The 25,321-nt window shown below is 37.0% G+C and overlaps 1 protein-coding gene across 3 annotated transcripts; it reads right to left on the reverse strand.

The window, feature by feature from the left end:
* Positions 1–989: 989 nt before the first annotated feature.
* SLC35B3 (solute carrier family 35 member B3) lies at positions 990–25,229 on the reverse strand. 3 transcript variants are annotated; one of them, XM_079933551.1, is made up of 10 exons: positions 25,066–25,229; positions 21,353–21,646; positions 18,273–18,394; positions 14,566–14,720; positions 13,175–13,282; positions 9,879–9,976; positions 7,757–7,849; positions 7,246–7,357; positions 4,236–4,305; positions 990–2,472 (listed from the first exon to the last, which is right to left on the reverse strand). In XM_079933551.1, exons 2-10 carry the CDS (start codon positions 21,551–21,553, stop codon positions 2,322–2,324), a joined length of 1,110 nt encoding a protein of 369 aa, XP_079789677.1. In that variant the 5' UTR covers positions 21,554–21,646; positions 25,066–25,229; the 3' UTR covers positions 990–2,321. The 3 variants fall into 3 exon arrangements, with proteins under 3 accessions (XP_079789677.1, XP_079789676.1, XP_079789675.1); XM_079933550.1 differs by having other exon boundaries at positions 25,143–25,214; XM_079933549.1 differs by having other exon boundaries at positions 24,614–25,205.
* Positions 25,230–25,321: the final 92 nt, after the last annotated feature.

Genomic DNA, 25,321 nt, shown 5'->3' on the forward strand with positions numbered 1-25,321 from the left:
TGTTGATTTCCTTCACTACAGAAATTATTCTGTATTTTAGACTACTACTATTCCATGGATACAAATAAGTGAGATGAAGTTTACCTCCTTCTGATGGCAGGTCAACAAGGGAAATGGAGTGTAAAGGGTTAGCCTGACAAACTGATTTTTTTTTTCTTTTTTTTGCGGTACATGGGGGTCTCTCACAGCTGTGGCCTCTCCCGTTGCGGAGCGCAGGCTCCGGACGCGCAGGCTCAGCGACCATGGCTCACTGGCCAAGCCGCTCCGCGGCATGTGGGATCCTCCCGGACTGGGGCACGAACCCGTGTCCCCTGCATTGGCAGGCGGACTCTCAACCACTGCGCCACCAGGGAATCCCTGACAAACTGATTTTTAAACAGTGCTAAATTGTTTAAAATTGGGGATGGCGTAGGTGGGATGCGGAGCTCGTAACAGGCAAAAACATTAGAAAAGTATGGGGATAAAAAGATGACTTGATAAGTTAAATTTATATTTTATCAAGGATTCAGGAAAATTAACTTTTTTTTAAACAGCACAAATCCTTACTGTCTTAGAGTTTAAGGCAGTAGTATGAAGTGCAAATTAACATTCCTTTCACTTTAAAATATGAAAACTTTAAAAATGATTATCATTTGGGGGAAAAAACACCCACAGTATTTAATTTAACATATGACACATGAAGACCAGGCAGAATTTCTTGGGCTAGATCCTTAAATTATCATGGGCTCTGCTGCACCCACATATGCACAAAACAGGTTTAGGTCACCATCAGAATACAGTGGAATTTTAAGAATGAGATTACATATTCCAAGTATACTATACTCACAAAATATGTGATATTACTAAGAGCATGGATATTAAGCTGTTTTAACCAACATTTACACTGAAAATGAAGATTAATAGGATTTTTTTAATACAGTGGAAGCAATTCCAAAACTTACTGCTAAAAAATCAGGGCCAAAGTCTTTCTGAATTTAGAGTTAGAACTGTGCAAGCGGGCTTCCCTGGTGGCACAGTGGTTGAGAGTCCACCTACTGATGCGGGGGACATGGGTTCGTGCCCCGGTCCGGGAGGATCCCACATGCCGCGGAGCGGCTGGGCCCGTGAGCCATGGCCGCTGAGCCTGCGCGTCCGGAGCCTGTGCTCTGCAACGGGAGAGGCCACAACAGTGAGAGGCCTGCGTACCGCAAAAAAAAAAAAAACCAAAACAACAAAAAAAACCAACTGTGCAAGCAACATATTGTGTGAATTTGCTAAATCTACTTGTTTTTTAATTTATCCAATTTCATCTTCAAGCTGTCAAATTAAATTTCATTTTTAAGAAACACTATGATAATTTTATTATTTTATAGTAATTTAAGACATCAATTATTTTCCCTTCAATTTATTTTTATTTTACTTTTTAAGATTTTTTTGATGTGGACCATTTTTAAAGTCTTCATTGAATTTGTTACTCTATTGCTTCTGTTTTATGTTTTGGTTTTCTGGCCACGAGGCATGTGGGATCTTAGCTCCCTGACCAGGGATTGAACCTGCACACCCTGCATTGGAAGGTGAAGTCTTAACCACTGGACCGCCAGGGAAGTCCCTCCCTTCAATTTAAAAATCCAAATCATGAAATCTTTTAGCACCTTTGATGGATAATAGGAAATCTGGCTTGTGATACATACTTACAGGATACAGGATGATGACTATTTTTACTCTATTGCCTATATTCCACAGAAAATGTAAAGCACATTTTCTCTAATAAATACTTTTAAATGATCAGAGAAAAGCCTAAGTTGTAAAGTTTATGTACACTGTACTTCCCATCTTCGTAACAAAATCCAACCTTCACTACCCCAATTCCATCACATTCTTTTAAAGAAAAAAATCAGAGAATAATTTTTATTTATAATGAAGTTATTCTCTCTAGACTTAAACCATCAGTTCACTCTTACAACAGAGAATCAATTTAAATAACACCACCAAAATGGAACGGAAAAAAGAAAACAATCTGCGTTTACATATCAATTTCTTTGATATGTCATAATGATATCCATTTTTTCTTGCAACATGGTCCATTTCCAGTGACATTCTCAACAGAGTGTAAGCGTCACAGTCCTTCATCTTGACGTTTTATTCTAAGGTGTGCCGGGTGCGGCTCTTTTGATTGCTTTGGAAGTTAAACAGTCCAACAAAGATTCTGAAGAAAGGGTGACTTCACATGTAATCCATCCACAAATGACAGCATGCCTTCAGAGCCTCTGGTTTTTATAAAAGTCCCTTTGGAAAGTTAATTGATTGATGAATTAATTCTACGTTATAAAGCGAATCACTGCCTAGACAGTCTGTGCCAACGTCCCCGACCTCCTCACTTCCACTGTTTTGTTTATCACATCATACAGCGATGGGAGTCTTATTTTGTCCATATTTTTGCTGTAAACATTGAGAAATATACCAAGGACAACTAACAAACCAGACCATACATACCTAAGGGAAAAAAAATAAGGAAAAAAGATTAATGTCAGAGTCACAATTTGTCATTAACCACAGAATTTGATGACATCAACAGTATTTGTTTTATTTTACAAATAATATTTAGATCACACTAGACAGAATTCTATATTTTTTTTTTTTTTTTTTTTTTTTGCGGTACGCGGGCCTCTCACGGCTGTGGCCTCTCCCGTTGCAGAGCACAGGCTCCGGACGCACAGGCTCAATGGCCATGGCTCACAGGCCCAGCCACTTCGCGGCACGTGGGATCTTCCCGGAACGGGGCACGAACCCGTGTCCCCTGCATCGGCAGGCGGACTCTCAACCACTGCACCACCAGGGAAGCCCAGAATTCTATATTTTTAATGTTAAGTATATATGTAGGAAAAGCACTTTACAAGATACTAAATGTAGTTCATTTCTTTGAGGATAATAGCAAATTTGAAGTCCAACTCCTACCAAAAGTCTCAGGAGTATGTTTAAAGCCCTGGATATGTAAACCTGCCAATGGCCTACTTAGCCCCTGCAGAAAGAGAGGCTAATTTATAGAAAACAGACAGAGTTTTCTAAAATCACTGGATGCTCAAGTCCTTTATTTATGGCACAGTATTTGCATATAACCTATGCACAACTTTGTGTCTACTTTAAATCATCTCTAAATTATTACAATACTTAACACATGTAGATGTCATGTAAATAGGTACCAGGTAGTCATTGTAGTAATCAATGCCAATTCTCCTACTTTCTCAGGATGCGTCCCTTTTTATCTCTCTGTATTATACCCCAGCTAGTTGGACTGCTGAATTGAATTCCTAAGAAGGCCATTGGCAGGTTTACATATCCGGGGCTTTAAACATACTCCTGAGGCTTTTGGTAGGAGTTGGACTTCAAATTTTACTTTATGGAACTTCCTGGAATTTTTTTTCTGACTATTTTTGCTCTGTAGTTGGTTGATTCAATCTGCAGATGCAGAACCCATGGATACAGAAGACCGACTATACATTGCTGAAAGTTTATTTGTGGTTACCTTTAAGCTCATACAGCTGACCCCTGAACAACGCAGGTTTGAATTGCACAGGTCCAGTTACACGTGGATTTTTTCAATAAATATACAGTCAGCCCTCTGTGTGCAGATGTGGAACCCGCAGACATAAAGAGCTGACTGAAAGGGACTTGAGCATCCTTGGATTTTGGTATACGTGCGGGTCCTGGAACTGGCACCCCATGGATTCCAAGGGATGACTGTACATTGATAATTTCTAAGTCTGAATCTTCTCAATTACCAACGAATATAAGTTGAAATGATGCTAATTTCAAATACATACTAGACAGTAAAGAAAACAGTCAATGCTTCCACCGAAAACCACAAACTAAGAAAACCATTAGGGTGCAACTCTAACTCAAATCCTTTGTGGGAAAAGACAGCAAATAAACTTAACAATTTTAAAAACCATGTATGTACATACATAAAATTTATATATTTGCACCAGGGCAAGGGGAGTCCCTTAATCTCACCACATCACTCACATTCATTTATACTGGAAACAGGGTCGCATGTGCATTGGGACTGGTTAGGCAATTTAAGTATACAAAATGATTTCTTCAAAATAATTACATACATTTCTGAAACAGAAGACACATCAATAAATCTGGGTCAAGATGAAAAGGATTCTTTACAAAGAAATTAAGGCTGTTTAAGAGTAGACGTGAAACAAAAGTATCTAAAGGTAGAGAAACTTGTCGAAGTAAAAAGTACTTACTGAAACGTGAATGGTTTGGCAAAGAATATAAATGAAAGTACAATGGTCATTCCTTTTCTCCCTGTTGTCACTGTAGGGAGAAAAAGGGTGGTTTTAGAATGCGCCTATTGTCTTGGTAATATTTCGGAAATAATTTATTTAACAAATATTTACAGAGCCTACTGTGTGCCAAGATCTACGTGAGGTGCCAAGGAAACAAAGGAAAGCGAAAAAAGAAGAAAATCAAACAGAAAGTCACTGCTTCTGGTACCATGGAATTTATAGGCTAGCAGGGTTACAGACATTAAATAATAGAGTTACATTTAAAGTACAACTGTAATAAGTGCTTGATGGAGGCCATGAGGCTACGGAGGCACGTCATCCTTTAGGGAGACATACTTAGTCTGACAGGAAAGAAAGGACTTTTCCAAGGAAGATGCGATTGGATTCCGTATCTTTAAAAGCAGCAATCTAAAGGACATCCTAGTGGTGGGCATCTATGGGTAAGACCATGAGACATCTTTCCAGTCCTCTGTACACTGTCCTTCAAGGATTATGGCCTGAAGCTTTCCTCCCTCGTCTCACCCAGGTGCAGAGAGGAACTCTGCACGTGGCTCCGGTACACCTTTCCACCACTAGACTGTGTGCTTTACTCAGTTCCTTGTCCTCATTTCCACAGACTCTGTAGTTCCTGGCACTTAATCTTCAAAGTGTGAATTAATGAATGAATACCAGATGAAGAAACTGTTTTGGAAACTGTTAGAGCCCGATTCCCCAAATCTATTTTTCCTACTACTTTAGTAAAAAGACCCCTACTTTTAACTGGGGTACCTTCCCAGCCTCTCCTACAGTCAGGTGTGGTCACGGGACTAAGTTTGGACAACGAAGTGTGAGCAGAAGTGCTGTCTCTAGGAGTGTGATTTGTAGGAACTTTCCATAAAGAGAAGGATGTGTCTTTCATCTTCTCTCCACCTACCCCGTCTGGAATGAGGACGAGGATGGCAGAGCAGAAAGAGGGACTGGATTCCTAAGGAGCTGGAGCTACCATGCCAGCTTGGGAGGCACATGGCATACGGTTAAGAGGACAGGTCTGGAGCTAGACGGCCTCAGTTGAAATACTGATTTTGCAACTTACTAGCTGGCTGATCACTTGGCAAGCCACTTAACCACCCTGTGCCTCAGTTTACCCATTTGTAAAATGGAACAATAACAGCACCTACTTTATGGGATCATTGTGAGGTTAAGATGAATAATATATGTAAAATAGCTAAAATGGTACCTGGTACATAATAAGGGCTATGGACATGTTAGCTGTTATATTACCATCTCTGGATTTGTTTCACGTGAGAGAGAAAGACACCTGCCTGCACCTTCAACACAAGGATTGCATCTCACATTTCTTTATACCAATCACAGGGCTCATCAACACATACAGACTGATATCAGACTCTTTTTGAACAGCTACTATCTTACAAACAAAACTGAAACCCAAGCTAAGTGTATGCATTTGCGATCTTTCTTGACAGCATAAGCTGACTTGGAAGGTTGCTGATATGGCCCAATCTACAATTAAATTCCCTCTACTTACCATTAGGGACATAAACTTTAAAAAGCAGAGTCATATGTGAGCAAATAAAGAGAACAGTTAGGAAGAAATATACTTTTACAGAGGGGGCATTTATTCATTTGTTTCATTTCCTCTGTGGTATTAAAATAAATATTCCTCTAAAACCGTGAAAAATCAAAATCAGGTAAATGAGTAAGGTGTAAACGCCTTATGGATGTAAATTCTACAGATCTCTGACAGAGATGATCTTGTCCAACCCAATCTCTTCACAAAAGAGAGAAACGAGGCCCAGGGAAGAGGAGAGACTTACTCTCCAGGTCTCGTATCATTAAACGTCAGGGCTGGGACTGGGCTGCACCTTCTCTCACACCCCAGCCTAGCGTTCCTCATGGCAGGTCACACGGCTTCCCATCCTGATGGGCTTCACCCAGGGCTCTCTCCAGATGGGAGATACTGAGAGCATTTGTCATGTGGACCATTCTTTTGGCAAACAGTATGAGGCAGCAATTGGAGTCATCTGCTCCCCTCACTGGGCCTCACCTGCAGCCCTGCACCTGCTCCCCTCACTCCTCCAAAGCAAAGCAAGTAACAACCTCCATTTCTCTGACATGCCAAGCAAAGTCCTTGCACAGAGCACGTGCATAATAATTATTAGTGAAAAGGGAAGCTCATCTGGTTGAGGTTCTAGAAAGTGTACAAACGAAAGGCCCCAAAACCTTTGCTTAAAATATACCTGTCATGTTTTAAGTGTAACAAAACTGTAATTTTCCATTATAAATTAAAAGTGATTAAATACAGTATTTTTCCTGGAAGGTATGCATCCCATCATACTTTTTAATAAAAACATCTTTTAATGTACTTAAAGTTACTATCTAGATAAATGCATATATCTGATTTTAAAATTAAACCTTCAGGGCTTCCCTGGTGGCGCAGTGGTTGAGAGTCCGCCTGCCCATGCAGGGGACACGGGTTCGTGCCCCGGTCTGGGAAGATCCCACATGCCGTGGAGCGGCTGGGCCCGTGAACCATGGCCGCTGAGCCTGCGCGTCCGGAGCCTGTGCTCCGCAACGGGAGAGGCCACAGCAGTGAGAGGCCTGCGTACCGCAAAAAAAAAAATTAAACCTTCAAATAAGAAATTCAGATCAAACATCATTTTCTTTAGAATTTTAAAGAAATACCATAAGCCAAGGAATAAATTGGTGAAATGTGACAATATTCTTTCTTTCTTTCAAAAAAAATTTCTTTTTGGCTGTGCTGTGCGGCTTCAGTGATCTTAGTTCCCGACCAGGGACTGAACTTGGGTCCCGGCAGTGAAAGCACCGAGTCCTAACCACTGGACCACCAGGGAATTCCCGACAATTTTCTTTTTAATGAAGAGCAGATGCTGCCCTTACCTTGTGAAAAAGAATATCAAAGAAAATTTAAATGCTTATTTCATAATCTAAGCAAGTATATCGGTCTTACCTGTTACAGCAAAAAGTGCACCAAAAATTTTAATCAAAGCCAGAACAAAAGAGATTCCAAAATACCCAGTGAGGGAAAAAAGGAAAGCATAACCATAGGTCCGAACTGGATCCTGCAAATATAAAAAGCCTGTTAGAAAAATGCAAAACAAACCCTGAGGTATTACAAATGAAAGAAAACGACAGATTTTAATCAACTTTCTGAGCAATAATAAGCCATTCAACAATGCAGTCAAGCAGAGATTCTGATTTAATGGAAAAATGAGGATGAAATGAAAAATCCCCAACTTCTACGTTATGAATAGTTTAAAAATTAACTTATAGGAAAGAGCGAGGATAAAGAATTTAAATATAAATTATTTCATTTCTGAAATAATTTCTGATTTACATATATTGTATTAAAGGAGTTATCAAATTACATAAAACAGTCTTTTTGGACAAGGGGAATTAGAAATACAGAGGAAACTAATTAATGGAAGATGTTTATTTTTAAAAATGTGATTAGCGTTTACCTTTGAACAAAATGTGACTGCAGGGCCTAATCCACTAGTGCATGTCAATCCCAATAAAATGTACACAAAACCGATTGAATACGAATACAAAACCTAGAGTAGAGAAAAACAGAGTGGAAAAAAGTGCTATTTAACCAAAGGTGTAAAATGAAGGTTTTCAATATATGGCTCAATGTCTTTATTTCATTAAATCTGTAGAGGAAACCATTTTAAAAGTCACAGTATTGTTTCAATATGGCCTAATTTTCTGGAAATGATGGTTGATTCTGTTTATAAGTTTACACATTATTTTAGGTACAACATAACACAGCAGTACTAATCCTTTCATAAATGGTTACCTAATTATTCATTTTTTGCCTCGTTTAATTACTGAATTCAAACCAGATTTTAATGTTGGTGGTCCTAAAAACATACACAAAACAAAGATACTCTAAAACTACTTATTAGACATGAAAAAACCCAAACATTAAGTTTGCAAGTACATTAAAATACAATGAAAATAAGCAGTATATGACATACCTATTGCTTAATTTCCCAATTTTCCTACCAATCTTTCTATTACACTCCTTATAAGCAGAATCAGTGTCATCATCAAACTTAAATACCTGCTATGTGTCAGGTACTGTGCTAATAACGCTCTATATGGATTATTCCATTTATTTCTCACAACCAACCTAAGAGACAGGCACTCTTAATCATCATTCCCCAATGTGCGGATGGAAAAACTAAAACTTAGCGATATTAAGTCACTTTCCTAAACAGGAGAGCTAGTAGAGAACTAAGGCTATCTTAGTCCAGAGCCTACATCTTAACCACTGTATTACATTCTTTCTACCTACTTACAATTCCTTAATTCTCTGATCGTTATCTTATCTAGGGAGAGTGGTGATGATGATCAAGAAAACTCCTGACCAAGATTAAAGTTCCTATGTTCTTAGGGACACTGTAAAGATGCCCCACTCTGTTGACTAAGTAACCAGTCCTACATATCCTTACTGCTGTGTGCTCTGTCTGTCTAGCAAGGTGATGGGCTACAAAACTAATGCAAACACAGCATAACAACCTTCCTATATACAAACACCAGCCAGCTAGGAGATATATTGGAAGAAAAGGCATTATTTGCAGTAATAACGGCAAAAAGATGAAACACCTAACAATAACTTCAATGAAAAATAACTGGAGTTATACAAAGAAAACTTTAAAATCTAAGGGACATTTAAAAGTAACGCTTGAATAAAAGGAAAGTCATACCTTATTCTTGGACTGAAAGAATCAAGTGTATAGATGCCATTCTCCCTAAATTAATTTATAATTCAATGCCATACCAATCACAATAGCAATGGGTTTCTAGTTTATTTGGGGATAGGAACACCCAAGAATAACTACTGGTAGTAACATTCTGAAAAACAAAAGGAACAAAGGTGGCTAGTCCTAACAGATGGTAAATGTATGGTGATAAAGCTGCTGTCATTATATGGTTCTGGTGCAGAAATAAGCTTGAAAGAATAAAACTGTGAACCCTGCATTAGAATAAGATAGGATAAAAGAAGGTATTTAAAATAAAAATTAGAAAAGTGAATTATTCAATAAATGATGTTGGGCAAAGTGGATAGCCATACGGAAGAAAATTTTTTTAAAGTTTTGGTTGGATCAAAGATTTAATAAATAAGGAAATTATAAAACTAGTAGGCAATGGGCATAACATTCTTAAATGTTAGCGTTGGAAAAGCCCTTTTCAATCATAATACATAGCTAGAAGTCATGAAGGAAAAGATAAGCTAAACTACATGTAAATTACAAACTTCTAAATGGAAAATAATGCCAAATACAAAGAGAGAAGAAAAATGATGTAACAAAGCATTTTTTTTAACACGCCCCAAACTCCATAAATCAAAGAGGAAAAAATTTATCAAATGCTTGCAATAAGGTATCAGCAGTGATAATGGTATTTTACTTTTTACCTTCCTATAATATTTGAACGTACTACTTTTATGAAAATAATGATGATAAACTAGTTTAAAATTGCAATGCCAGTCTTCAATACCATAATTATGTCATAAAATTAAGTATATCGTCATTTTTGAGTCTGTCTGATGTGAAGAAAAAGCACTAGAGTATTTACCATTTCCGAATTAGAAGCATTATGAAGTTTCATAGCTTTCTCTTGGACATTTCCAATGACAGCATCTGCACATAGTGCCAGGGAGATGAGGATCACACCTTCAAGAAGGCAGAAGAAAAAGTAACCTCATTTACACATATGAACGATAATCAAGACTTATCAGAAATTTAATTGGGCTAAAAAACCAAAATCAGACCTTAAATCACATTTGCTCAGCAAAGTTGAGTATTTTTATCCACAACCAGTTGTAACAGGCATGTAGGTGATGTTATTAAAAAAAAAACAAACAAAAAAACCCCAACTAATACTAATAAATTGCATTAATGCTGTCACCTTGTTGTGTTTCACAATCATGTCAAATAATATTTCTGCTTTTAAGCAGATTATATGTTTGAAAGAAACACTGTATTAAACAAATACAGAAGAGATTCTTAGATCTAGTCAGTTAATTCAAACAATCAAAGGAAGAGGGAAAGCGTAAAAATAGTACCCATATTATTAAAATATTTAATTTAAAACACATAAACATAATGCAGCTGTTAAGGCCTCTTCTTTGAGTATGGGTCTGTACCAAAATTCTGCACTTGCCTTTGTGCAAGCTGCATTCAGAACACACAGTCTCTATGATTTCCAAGTTGTTTTTAAAAAGTGCACCGAAAGCTTAGGAACTTGTGAAACAATCAGGGTATACAGTCCTTTCATATTTTTAAGCTTCCCCCCAATTTTTACCCACACTTAATTCAACAGTGATTTTATTGACTTGTCAAAGTGTTTAAAATTAACTTAGTTTTCACAGAAAGAATTCTCTCTTCAAACTCATTTTTGAATAACTTAAGTAACATTTAATTATTGTATAATTAAAATAACACATACAACTGAGATGAACAAATCTGGAATTCAACACACTCATACAAATGTGCATGTGTACCTGAGAAGCACGCTACTACCTGCAAGTATATAGGACACTGGCCACCGGTCATGGTGCTTTACCAAAGAAAAACAAAAAAACAAACAAAAAACCGCAACCTTGGTTATATCTGTGAGTCTGGTAGGATTTGAAGTTTTCTCTATTTTTAAAAACTATATAAGCAATCAAAGGTAGCAGAGGGCTTCCCTGGTGGCGCACTGGTTGGGAGTCCGCCTGCCGATGCAGGGGACACGGGTTCGTGCCCCGGTCCGGGAAGATCCCACATGCCGCGGAGCGGCTGGGCCCGTGAGCCATGGCCGCTGAGCCTGCGTGTCCGGAGCCTGTGCTCCGCAACGGGAGAGGCCACAGCAGTGAGAGGCCCACGTACCGCGGAAAAAAAAAATGGGTAGCAGAAAAATAAATGTACATGTGTATGCACTTAATTGAGAATTTTCAAGTTTTCATACTTATTCTTCAATTTGACTTTTTATCATCTAGCTTTGGTATTTATTACCTAAATATACATTTTTATTCACCAAACTTGATTCTGAATGCTCTTTTCCTTGTTTCAAATATCAAATCTGTCCTCGAAAGAAAAAGACATGCTATTATCCAAGACTTGGAAAACAACGTCCCATCTCCTAAAAGGCTATTCAAAGACATCCCAAAACTGTTCTGAACAATGGCAACAGCATGAAAATACCTGAATTGCATCTGAATTACCTCAATATTTTAAAGGAGGACATTTATTTGAATAAGTAAATTCTGATATATTCACTTCATACATCCGAAGTTTTATTTATGTCTGCCTTAAGTAACCATCTTAATAGCTAATTTAATCTCCTTCAGACAATACACTCATAGATCAGGGACTGTGATAAGTGCTCATCAATTATTCTCAATGATGAGGAATCGTTAGGTTCTCATGCCCTTAAAAACATCCCCACGGAACTCAGAAAGGGTGAGCACTTGAGTTATACTGAGAAGTTACAGACCACCAAAACCAGCTGTCTCCGTCACTGTCATCACCCTCACCCCACCACGTGCCAAGTGCTTTCACGTTCATTATTCCAGCACCTCATTCTATCCTTCCACTACCTTTGTGTGAGGCAAGCTATTATCATTATCTTTGTTTTACGGTGAAGCACTCCTCTAAAACAGCTTTTCCCCTCAGTTTTCAAATATAATCTTCCTTTTGCAGTTGCTGACACGAAAACGAAGTGTTCCTGAAAAACCTAAACCATGTTAGAAACATCTGCAACTCTAAGCTTTCTCACTGAAGTAAGGATCACTCGTACTCCGGATGATCAAAGCTGAAAGAACAGACCTAATAGGTTCTATCAGCATCGTCTATAAAAGGCTGGTTTAAAGGGCTGCTCTAAGATGCTGATCTGAATCCATTAACTTAGCATGATTAACCAGGTTAGTAAGAAACATAGACTAACAACTGGTCAGGAACATTTTGATTCTTAGAAAGAACAGCAAAGTTGACGTAAATGATTTTCTTCATTACTTCGTACTTTTTTTCTCACAAATAATTATAGTTTGTACTGCTGATATATGTATATATATATATAACATATGCTGCTCTTTTTGTTGTTATTTTGTTTTGCTCTGTTTTTCTCCCTGTTCTCTCAGAGTTCCTTTGAAAGAAATATTTTTGTCAGGTATCAGGCTAGGAAATGGGATGAAACTAAAATAATCTTATGAGTGACACTCAATAGTTTAAGAATGACAATACTGTATATATAATAAGCAATCTCTCTGTAAGGTCTTTAGACTAAAAACGAGATTCCAACACTATTTTTATTCTTATTTATTTCTAAACATACTTTAATACCTATTCTCCTCGTGAAAGATCTAAATTTAATTTACAAAATTCCACATGGCACACCATGAGGAAAAGTGTTTATGGTGGAAGCTTTATGCACTTTAAGGTTATGATCACATTTATATTACGCAGTTCAATATTAAAGAACAGCATAATTTTCTTTTTTTAAGCTAAAACAATGAAAAGTAAGTTTGCAAGTTTCATTTTTTTTAAGAAAATGAGAATAACAATTACTACTGTGATCCTCCTATAACTCATGTGTATATTTCCAATTCAGCTCGTAAGAAATTGGTCTGTCATGTACTTGATAATGGGAGATTCTATCTAGGCACACAGCCTCTTGTCATGTCAAAATACTATACAAGGGTACTAAAAACAACTGTTATGTTTCCAGAGTTGTGATATTTTTACTACATCTTATATGGAAAGTCCAAAAGCTTTATGTTAGATATGAGAATCACAGATGCCACACCATCATTTAAAACCGTCATGAAACTAAAAATTCTTACTCTAAACCGAAACACCTACAAAATCTAGGAATACAAGTAAATTCCTTACCTGTCAGGTTGAAATTTGGTGCAACCGTGCTGTCGGCCAGGGTAAACCATATCAGGCCGAGGCTCATGCATAAGGCAGCAGACACATCAGCAACATTGTAATGCTTTCCTGTGCAAAATAAATGTAAGCCAACCTGATTATGCAATTACCCACTCAGCACAGTTTTAGATCTATGTGTTTCAACAAGTAGAGCAGGGACTGCCTTTTATATCCAATGTCAAAAATGATCACGAGCGCTTAGGTCAAGGCATGAGACAGTCACAGAAGGGCTTTGAAAATCAAAATTACCCCGCGAGCACCAAAATGTCCTTATAAGTTAGATACGAGATCCTTCTTATGATAGTGAGTAAATATGAACATTTAAAAAGTTTGTGGAAACTAGTGCCTCTTTTACTTTATGTATAACATAAGGCTATGAATTTTCTTATACTTCGTAAGTTTACCAAGAAACCAGCGTAGTCATTCAGGCTGTATATGTTTGCAAATACTACGGTCAGATACCTTCTAGGTTGCTGAGGATTACCTTATTTTAGCACATCCAAGTTTAAATAATGAAATCACGTAGCGTAACTTTTTGGAAGGACTGTTAAGGAGATATCATACAGGCCAAGTCAGTTACGACGTGAAATGTGATTTTTCATAGGAAATTGGGATCATTGTTTTTTCCTGCGTGAACAGTTATCCTGAAATTATATGTGAAGTAGTTGACATACACATTTTCATTTTAAAAGGCTCTTTTGGGAAGGCTTATAATGCATAAAATGAAGTCAGGCTTTATAAGAACTTTGGTGATTATCAAAACGTGAATATTCCTCATGACAGTCAGATGAACAAAACAAAAACTTGTTCCACTGCTTGTCGCTATCACTGCCTCCCCTTTTACTCCTATTTTCACATAGCTTGTAATTTAGTTGGGATCCTAGGGAGTCAACAGTCAGCAGAGCTGGTTAACAAACACTTGCTCAGCTTAAGCTTTACTTCAACATGGGAATCGTCCATTTGTATAATGGAGGTGGAGAGCAGAGCCCTGGAGAGTAGAAAAATGAAAGAACTGAAAAAAAGAGCTTTCCAGGTACTTCTGAGCTAGGCCTTCAATATGTAAATACAATATTTCTGGAAATGTAGTAGGTTCCAGATTAAAAGAATAAAACAAAATACTATTTTTATTTTTCCCCATCTCCAAATTACTGATTTCAGATCCTGAGATATATCACAGAAGTATCGGTGTTTTTATAATAGCTTTTTTTTTTAATGAGATATCACTCAGAAGTGTTACAATATCTAGACTGTTCATTAAAGATATTAATTGAAGTTTAATGTTTTTCCTAATGCTAGATGCCATAACATATCCTATTAATTTCAAACAGTATGAAAATATATCATTACTATACCTTGAATTAAAACTCCTCCTAGCATAACAGGAATCAATTTGCAGCACTTGAAGATGACTTGGGTAGGATAATTCAGGTAGCCCAAGGAAGTGTTTGATAACCCCATAGTACCCACAGTTAGAAAAGCTATTATCATGTAGGTTTTTCCTGGTATTCTGTAAAAGACAATTTTTAAAATCTTCATTTTGGGACCCAATTCATACTACTGTAAGAGAATGTGTTTACAATGTGTAAATTTCTAATTACTCTTCTAATTTCTGTTTAATATTTCTATAAATATCGGTAAAATATCACTATTCTTAAAGTTACAACAGTGTTAACTTGTATAAAAGAATGTTGGTGAAAATAACAATTTACCTTTATTTAATCAATTGTAAGTGAGAACTCTCAACTGTCTGAAAAAGTAGTACATTAGAGAGTTACTTAGACCCTTACTGAAAGTATAAATGCTATTACATTTAGGGTTTTTTAACAGTAGTTATAGCTACATATAAAAACCATCTTGACTAAATTTAGAAAAAAAGAATTGATTAAAAAAAAATTGGCTTCTATAATGGGAAAAGGCACCTTAGTTAATTAACTTCTAAATTGTTGTTGTTTCCTAACATTCCATCTAGCATTAGGAAAAATACATCTATCTATTCTGCTAGAATAACCTGAGCAGAATTTCTCTAGAAAAAGAACAAGGTGGTTTAAAACTCCAGACATGGTTTTTATTACCATAATGTCTTATGATTCATCTCTAATGCTGTAATTCTATAAAATGTTAAAACAATCAACTTTCAGATGAGGAATCTGACTCTCCTCACGATCCCAAATTTTCTACCTTGGGCTCTAACTGGATTTCCTAAAGGAGATTCTTAATTTGGTATCTTCATAATTCTGAGCTGGTCTTGTGAGCATATGCTCACAAGATACTTAATGGTCTAAGACAATAATCTTGTACATTGGTGCACTATTCATATAATTAAATTATGTTGCATTTTTAGATCTAGTTTCCATTTTGGGATTTGTGTTCATGTTTAAATCAAGGTGACAAAATTCCACATTTTTTATACGGCTAGATATAAGGCAAAATAATTTACTAGATAAGTTCAATTAAAATGCATCATTTCCACTTACGTTTCAATTTTGAGACCTTTGCTTACACTTTACTAACACAGTGGTCATCATTTAAAATCCATGTGGAAATAACTGGGCATGCCCGTTATGCATCAGTGTACACAGACACTGGTTTTTATGCTGTCCGTGGGGTTTAACTCTCAGTGGGGTATCAGTGAAGGAGGACAGCACCACTTCTCCAGGTAATGATAAAAGTCAGAAGAGGCAAATTTCCTCATCCATAAATTGCAAACAGTGGCCAGAAAATAAAAATTCGGGTCAGAAGAATCACAAGATTAAAAAAGCAACACAGTAAAGGAAGAAAGAAAACCAGCCTGGAACTCAGGAAACCTAAATTCAAAAGGTTCCAACTCTGAGTGCAGCCTGGGGCACGAGCTCATGGAAATCCCAGCTCTCCTCCAGGTCTGCTTTCTCACTGGTGAAATGAGATTAGATTTCATCATCCTGCCTCTAGGACTCTCACTGTTTCTATTTGAATACCCCAATTGCTTACTACTTTAGATATGATGGGAAAGTCGTAACTTTGATAAGCCCCTTAGCTTTTCAATTTGGTACAGATCTCCTTTATTAAAAACTCACATACAGTGATTAACACAGAAGTTACAAGATGATCTTTGGTGAAATATATACTTTGGAGTAATATACTTTGGAGTATATTTAGGGTATCCTAGTCTATGATGGGCTGTATCACACATCACCATATGATGAAACAGAGAGAATTTAAGAAACTTCCCTGAGGTATTGACAGAATAGGGGGCAGTAACATGACTCAAATCCATGTTTTCTGACCCCAAATTCTGTACTCTTCAAGTACATGGATATTCATATAAATATAGGAAGAGAGAAAAACCTAAGCAAAGAATTTGACTTATTAAAGGTCTAAAGAGCAGTGTCACTTAAATAAATTCAGATATATATACACTCAAATAAATTCAGAAATAGGGGATTGGGCATATTTTCATTGTAATACACTTATACTTTTTCTAAAAAAGTTTTTAATGTGCCTTGGAATGAAAAGTTTTCAACTTCTAATTACATTTATTATAGGTCTATAAATTCTTCTACCTAATTCCTTCACTCATGTTTCAATCAAACACAAATGACTTTAAATATGTTATGGTTATGTGGTTTAAAGGTTGGGAAAAACATGACTGGAGGCTCACTCCCCATCTTTTGGTAGCTGAGAGGGAGTTGTATCTTTTTAAAATTTAACAGTTAGGAGATGCATCATCTTTGTGTTCTTTTCATTTAATAAATACAGCATTGGGTTCTTTTATTTTAGAAGCAATCAGAGGTCCAGCAGTTTGCAATACATAATGAATATATATGGAAGCCAGGCTTCCATATATATTAGTCCTGACAGACACATTTAATTACTTTCTATTCTACCACCTATGGCTAAGCTAAGTCTTGTAGAGTTTCAGAACATGAAAATAATAAAGAAGATCTCCTCAGATTCAAACGTTTTTAACACTGCTGCTATAATAATTTATTGGCAATAGAGAGGTTGAGAGGTAAAATTAGATGCATGAAGAAATACTGGTGTTACTGATTTAAATATTTAAAATTTTATAGTTATTTTCATACAAACATCAGAAACATTTAAGAAAAAAGTAGCTATGAAAAATTTTTATTTTCACTGAAGGATTAAACATTTATATCAATGAAGAATGTCAACATTATAGCTCCTTATTACATTTAAACTATTCAATATATACATGAAATATTCACATATTAGGGTCTGATACGACAGGATAACCACACTTAAATTTACCAAGAAAATGTTATATTCAAATTGCCAACCACCTTCTGATAGGAGTCTAGGTTTTAATTGCATATTGCTCAATATGCCATTAACAATATTTCAAGATATTTCTCAAACCTAGGTGGTCGTTAATTTAAAAGCTACTGTCTATATAAACTCTTTTAGTTTTGACAAAAAGGAACATAATAAAATTTCTCTAATGGTCAAGAATGCAATTCCTACTGCTGGCCATTACAAACGTGAGGATGTTAAGTGGAATATATCCCACAAAACAAAACATTAACTATGCATTTCAAAAACCACTATAAAAATAGGTATTGATATTTCATATCACCATTCTTATGTAGTACCATCATAAATTTTTCAGTAATCACACCTACTTCCATTATAAAAACATACATGTACAACTGAATACTTTCTCCTATTTTAAGAAGATCTTATTATTGAGTCTAAACAACATTTTTTTTTTTTTTGGCTGCGCTGCGTGGCATGTGGGATCTTAGTTCCCCCACCAGGGATCGAACCCGGCCCCTGACAGTGGAAGTCCGGAGTCCTAACCACTGGACCGCCAACAAATGCCCTAAACATTTTTAAATCTGATAACATTACACTTTTTTCAATGTATAATGGAAATACCATATTTAATATTTTTAATAAGTTGATAATACTGATAAAAATTCTTGGGTATTAAATGTTTTATTAATGGGAAATGTATATTTCATGTATAACATATTCCATGTGCGCAAAAAATAAAACAATAAAAATGAACTACTACTCGTGTACTTAACTGCCAAAAAATAAAAACAAATAAACCACATACCTTCTCCTTTTGTCCTGAATAAGCTGAAGCTCTATTAGGCCAAATATGGAGTAAAATGCAAACTGCACTAAAGTAAGGTACCAGCCATAGGGCTTAAAACCCTCCACTGAAAATATTAATTCCTGTCAAGAGAGACATGAACACTGTTTAAGTCCCAGGGGCAGACCAATTACCTCACAGCACATTCCTATAAGCACAGCATTTTAATAGAAACCAAGCTTCACCCCCAACAATAAAATGCACAAAAAAACATCCAAACTGTAAGGCTTCTGAGAGGTAAAATTAGAGAAGTTAGGAGGCCTTTCCAAAGAAGTGACAGTAGATATCCAGGTGTGACAATCAGCAGAACAGAAAGCAGGGGAGGAAGAACTAGGAAGCAACCCCCTCCTATGCTTTTTTCTTTTTTTAAAAGACCAAAATTAAAAGAGTCGCCCAGAACAATGAGGAAGGCAGCTGATCCAAGGACTCATGGACTCTTATAAAAGCATATTTCATTAGAAGTCTATTATCTCAGGCCTGTTTTCCAATATTAAGATAATCAATAATTAATGCTATTTTTTAGAATTCTTGTACCATAGACTACATAAAACTTCTCCTTATAGAGAAATGGTTACTCTCCTTAAAAATGTTATATCATGAAAACAGTTTTTGTTAATTGTTAAAAAGCCATTCTTTTTTTTTTTTTTTTTGCGGTACGAGGGCCTCTCAGTGTTGTGGCCTCTCCCGTTGCGGAGCACAGGCTCCGTACGCGCAGGCTCAGCAGCCATGGCTCATGGGCCCAGCCGCTCTGCAGCACGTGGGATCTTCCCGGACCGGGACACGAACCCGTGTCCCCTGCATCGGCAGGCGGACTCTCAACCACTGCGCCACCAGGGAAGCCCTAAAAAGCCATTCTTAATCTCATTAATTAGTATTCTAATAAAGCTATCTGGCTTAACTGAATGCATCAAACTATCCACCAAATATATATATTTCAGCTGTATTTGAAATAAATTTTAAAAAGATGAAATTGATGGATAAACTTATGTTCGAAGAAAAACTAAACACAGCCTCTAAAAAGATCCTGAACTGAGTTTGTACATTTAGGATGCTGTGTAATTCCACAAATTTAGATTTCACGTTCAAGTAACTCTGTAAGTTATTTAGGACATTTCTGGTTTATAAACTATAAAACATAAAAATAGCTTTATTAATACCCTGGCACTCACGTAAATATTGCACTTTCTATATTGCTAAATTTACTACAAAACCCCATTTTCTTTAACTTATTTTAATATCCAATTAGTAGCAATGCCAGTTCTCACCAAAGTGATGTTACAATTATAATCGGTTTATCTTATTTTAAAAGAAACTTTGCACATATTAGTTGTAAATTAAAATCTCTGATCATTTATCAAATAGAAAAAATTTAATGAAATTTGTAAATTTCTAATTCATATTCCATTAAAATGGCTAACTTTGCCCCCAAGCTATTTGGTAACAATGGTATTTCGAAGGACAAAAGAAAAAATTTCTCAATAAGAGATCCTAACATTTGATAAAAGTTACTATTTTGTATTGTTCTTCATTGTAGTATCTGAATTCTTATATCATCTTCTAGTACAAAAGTCAATTATAAATACTAAGATTTTAAAATTCATGTTGTTTTACACTAATGCACCCTAGAGCATTTTCAGAAGCTAAGGAATAGTCACAATTCTGTCTTCTCCTTTATACTTAGTTTTATATTTCATCTCTATAAAACAAAGGAGAAGCATTCAACAATTTTTAAGATCACTCTGATTATAAATAATATCAGAGATATTATCTATGTTTTCAGAAAACACATCACTTTCCTTTTCTTCAACTATAAAGATTTTCTCATGTTAGGGAGTTGCATAAAAAAGCAAAGTTGGTAACAGCTGAAAATACCCACTGATGAGTTGACAATTGGTAATTAACGGTCCCCATGCACACATTCTGTTTACACTAGCCTGGGTCCTCATCCATCCAGCTCTTGTCTTTGAAGGTCAGGAATTTCCTGGTCAAGTGTTTACAACTATCCCATAAAACAATGCAAATACAAGACAAACTGGCAATGTTAGAAATGTTTTGCATAGGCAAAATCACAGAAAAATAAGGTTCTGGCAAAGTTGAATTAGAAGAGGAAACCAACAAGAATGAGAACACAACAGATGCTTCAAGAAAAGGATGATTCAAGTATTATAGGATTGAAGAGACACCCTTGGAAAAATAGAAAACATCCTGATACACTTTTGCAAAATGACCTGTTAATGAGCTCCAGGAACCAAGAGTGAACTAGAATGTGGCTTTTGTGCTAACATTCAATTTCATGTAAGAATTATGTTCCAAAATACCAATCAATACTTCAACCATTTTCTTTTAAAAAGCACATGGTGGGGCTTCCCTGGTGGCGCAGTGGTTGAGGATCCGCCTGCCAATGCAGGGGACACGGGTTTGAGCCCTGGTCTGGGAAGATCCCACATGCTGCGGAGCAACTAAGCCCATGTGCCACAACAACTGAGCCTGCGCTCTAGAGCCCACGAGCCACAGCTACTGAGCCTGTGTGCAACTACTGAAGCCTGTGCGCCTAGAGCTCATGCTCTGCCACAAGAGAAGCCACCGCAATGAGAAGACTGCGCACCGCAACGAAGAGTAGCCCCTGCTCGCTGCAACTAGAGGAAGCCCATGCGGAGCAACGAAGACCCAACGTGGCCAAAAATAAATAAATAAACAAAAATAAATTTATATATTTAAAAAACCCCACATGGTCACAATTACCTACATTTTGCAAAACATAACACTTCGTATTTTTTCATAATTTTAATTTTTTAAGATTGTCTCTTGCTTCCCTTCCCCCATGTAAAATATTTCACTCTAAAATTTGGATCCCTGTTTTCAGTCAATTTAATCCTAAGTAAGTAGCTCTTTCCTACTACTATACTAAGAAACTCAAATTTGTGAATAAACTTGCTATCTTATAAAGGAAAGTATCTTGGACAAAACTATTAGTAGTGCCCAAGTTGAGCTCATTTATTATCAATAATTAACACATTATAAACAAATGACTAATTTTTTACCTGTATATATCCATAAATTAGGTAAAATACCAAAACTCCAGCAACACATATGAAAAATTGAGTAAGTTTGTTAAATCTGCTGAGATTTATGCCAAGCACTACAATATCATCTATCGACTTGATGTGTGGTGACATTGCTTGGGTTTTGGACGGGACAGTGATAGAAATATATTTCCTGGAGCTGTTGAACTTGAGATCCATTTTTCTTATTTTGCAGCATTCAGTGCTTCCAAAGTTATCTTTGTTGGTTTCCTCCCCTTTGTTCAGTCTTTCTTTTGCCTGCTGAGCCAAGCCCTAAAGAAGGAAATAAACAATTAAAGCAAAACATTTAGACCATCAAGTAAAGTGCTATGCTCCAAAAAATATCTCAAGTCACATTTGGAAAATTACACAGGTAAGAGTTATTCTCTCTGGATAGTAATATATTAATTCTCCTATTCAAGCTTCCCATCCACCAAAACAATATGCTTAGTCTCCAAACACGACTAAATTAAATATACACCATTCTTATTTCCACAGCAACAAACTAAAAGCTAACCCTGTATTTATTTCATCAAAGTAAACGTGCCTTTATTATGTTTCCATTTGCAGTGAGGATATAATTTTTAAAGCCCACAATAGTTTACGTATAATGTCTTCAACATTAAAGTCCATCTTTAATTGCAGAAAAGAGTAAAGAACAGCCCAAACTCCTACAGCTACCAAGACAAGTGTAAAATTTATTTACTAATAACATTTTAAAATAAAGTCAAACATCTGTAAGTTGTGCAAAAAGCTAGATTTAACCAAGATTATAGAAAGGATACTATGTTTTAGCAACAGCATCTCTTAGGCTAAAAGAAAACATTTTTTTCCTTTGGAGAAAAATCTCTGCAATTTAAAAAAGTCTTTGGTAGTTGTTCCATGGGTATAAAGTTTCAGTTACACCAGGTGAGTAAGTTCTAGAGACCATCTGTTGTAGAGGCCCTATGACACAGTGTCTGTGCTATGCACTTAAACATTTGTTAAGAGGGTAGATCTCATGTAAAGCACTCTTAACTACACACACACAAAGGGGACACAAGGACACTCCTGGTGGTGACAGATGTTTATCACCTTGTCTATGGAGATGGTATCACAGGTGTATGTATATGCCCAGACTCATCAAATTGTATCTATTAAACATGTGCATTTTTTGTATGTATCAATTATACCTCAATAAAGCTGTTTAGAAAAAAGAAATAAAGCTCTTGGGTTTGTAAAAAGCTGAAAAACACATCATTTTTTGTTAGTCTGTGAAAAACAATCATGAAGACTCCATAGATGACTATCAATTTCTCTTTGGATTAATAGAAACTGAAAACTAAATTCATGTAAAAGTTGAGGAAAGTGCAGAATTATGACAAACAGAACTTATTAAGGAAAACTTATCTTCCTAGAAAAGAATGTCTGTTACAATCCCAGTGGGAATTAAAATTTACACTCTAGTTGAGAGAAGAGGATAAGAATAATTTTGACAGTGAACTCTCTGGAAATCTTTAAAAAAAAAACCCCAAAACTGCCACATGGTGATTTAAAATGGCAAGAATTAGAGTCACCTCTTCATGATCGCTTCTAGTTTGCTGATTTACAGAGATTAAGTAGGTCTCCTTCTGTAATTTAAACTTGGGGTCAAGGCTCTGCCTACAGCTTGTAACTAACAATAATACACAGGCATCAAAGAACATTTGTTGTACATGATACCTGCCATATTTCTAAATAGAAAACGTGTAATTTCAAGAAGTTTTACTGTATTTCCTTTCCTTTGCCCATTTCTTCTTTTACACATTGTTCTTGTTGCCCATGCTACGTTTGATCAGTGTCATCTCTGTTAAGACTTTTTAAGTCACCCCGTAGGATCCCCTTGGAATATGACTTTCTTTATAAAGCATGCCTTAAAAGACCTTACCTAAATGTTGTTTGAAGGTAGAAGAAATAAAAAGGTTAGCAACTATTTTCCATACGTGTAGGCGTGGGTGTACTAATAAATGGGTGTACAAATGGGTGTACATTCTAATAAATCTGGCCCCATGTAGGTTTTTAAGCTTCCTCTCCCTCCCCTGCATTTAGAATGAAGTTTTATTAATCAGAACATCACTCGTCAGATCATGTGACTGGTGAAGAAAGACTCTGAGCTCTGATAGCCAATAACTGTGATCCTGAATGTCTGCCATATCCCTTCTATTTCAGGCATTAATGACTGATACCAACCATCATCTAAAGAAACTGGTCTAATGTCCTTGTGATGTAGGAAAAAATAAAAAGAAATCAAGCACAGAATTAAAATTAGCTTTCAAATTAAACGATTAACATTTTGCTTTAATTTACAAGTTCATGTAACCCTTGAAACTTAAAAAAACCCCACAGGTGTGAATCACTGCCTAAGGTCTCTTCCTAAAGTCAACACAGACGTTTAATTACTTGAAGTTACAGATAATTGCTAAAATGCAATAAAAAAGTAGCATTTCTAGCACATATTGAAATTTAAAAATAAAATGAGTGGTGACAATGTTGATTTAAAATACCAACTGAAGTAAAATTTAATTTCTTAACCTATTCTTTCCCAACCTTTTGAAGAAAAGTCTCCCACTACAAAAAGGTAGAACATAAGGAAAATATGTCACTACGATGTGGCACCTTGAAAAAAAAAAACTCGGTTCTGTATTTTGCCACACTCCGCATTACAATTAAAAGAATGTTGCCAGGTTAACTGGCGTAAAAGAATGTAGCTAGGTTAACTGGACTCTGAATATTAATCATGACCTGTGGCGTATAATTATAAAACACAGAAAAACAAGATTCCTTCCCATTTTTTTGAACACACTTCATTGCACAAAGTTCAAGAAACTGTGTGCTAATTTTTGAAGATCAGGTTTTTTTTCCTAAGGGAGAAAACTAAAATTAGGACTTTACAGGTAAATTAAGAAATTAAGTATTACAAATAACACCTATCTAAATTATTTTCAAAGGCTGCATCTCCCTCTTCCAAGTCCCAAACTAACCCAATAAGAAAACATTCATCCCCAAAACAGTTCTTGACGTCTGATATCCTACTGCAGAAGAAATGCATATGCCCAACATTAAAAAAAAAAAGTTAGAACGCCAAATCCTTCCACCTTCTTCCAACATTTCTTTAAGAAAATAAAACGGTGGGCAAGAGAGTTAAGCTGCAAAGACTGGAGGAATTTGAAGAACTACCAGTGGAAGTTCATGACAAGAACTTAACCCGATGAGAACAATCACCTTGCACTGCAAATGGACAGCGGAGTACCATACAGTACCCAGCTGAACGCAGATCCCAGACGTAGTTCTTCACTGAAAACGCTGTTGTGGGGGACCCAGGCGACTGACAGTTGTCCAGAGGCCCTGGGGATAGCCTACCAGACCCTCCCAGAGGTGGTCTCAGGCTTGCAAGCCTGCAAGTACCGGCCTGAGCGAGCTCTCGCCAGCCGCAGGGCGGAAGGGCGAGGACAAGCAGATGCTCCTCCCTGGAAACCGTGCCAGCAGGTTTCCGTTCTTTGTGAAAGGAAGTCACCCGCGCCCTGCCTCCCGACCTCATCCTCTCCCGCTCTCTCCTTAGGATGAAGATGGGCGGTATCAAGGTTCTCCGGGGGCTGGGGCGGGGGGGGGGGTCTGCGTCACAAACACGGCGAAAGGCCCGGGGGGGCACGTCCACTCCCGAGCCAGTGTGTCACCTGAAAGGGGGACCCCAGCCCAGGGGGCGCCTCAGCCAGACGGAGCGTCTCCCCCTCCCCAGGTCCGTCGCCATCACCTCCTGCTTCTCCTCCTCGCCCACTCCTGCACGTTCCACCGCAGCCGCCGAGGCCTCGCCAGGTGCTCGTATCCCCGGCGCCCGCGCGCCACTTCCGCCTATGTGTCCGTCGGCGCGTGCGCACTCGCGCGGCCCCGCCCCCTCGCCGGCCTCCGGTCTCTGGCGGAGGGGGCGCGGTC

This window comes from Stenella coeruleoalba (genome assembly GCF_951394435.1).
Source record: "Stenella coeruleoalba genome assembly, chromosome: 10".
Classification (NCBI taxonomy): Eukaryota; Metazoa; Chordata; class Mammalia; order Artiodactyla; family Delphinidae; genus Stenella; species Stenella coeruleoalba.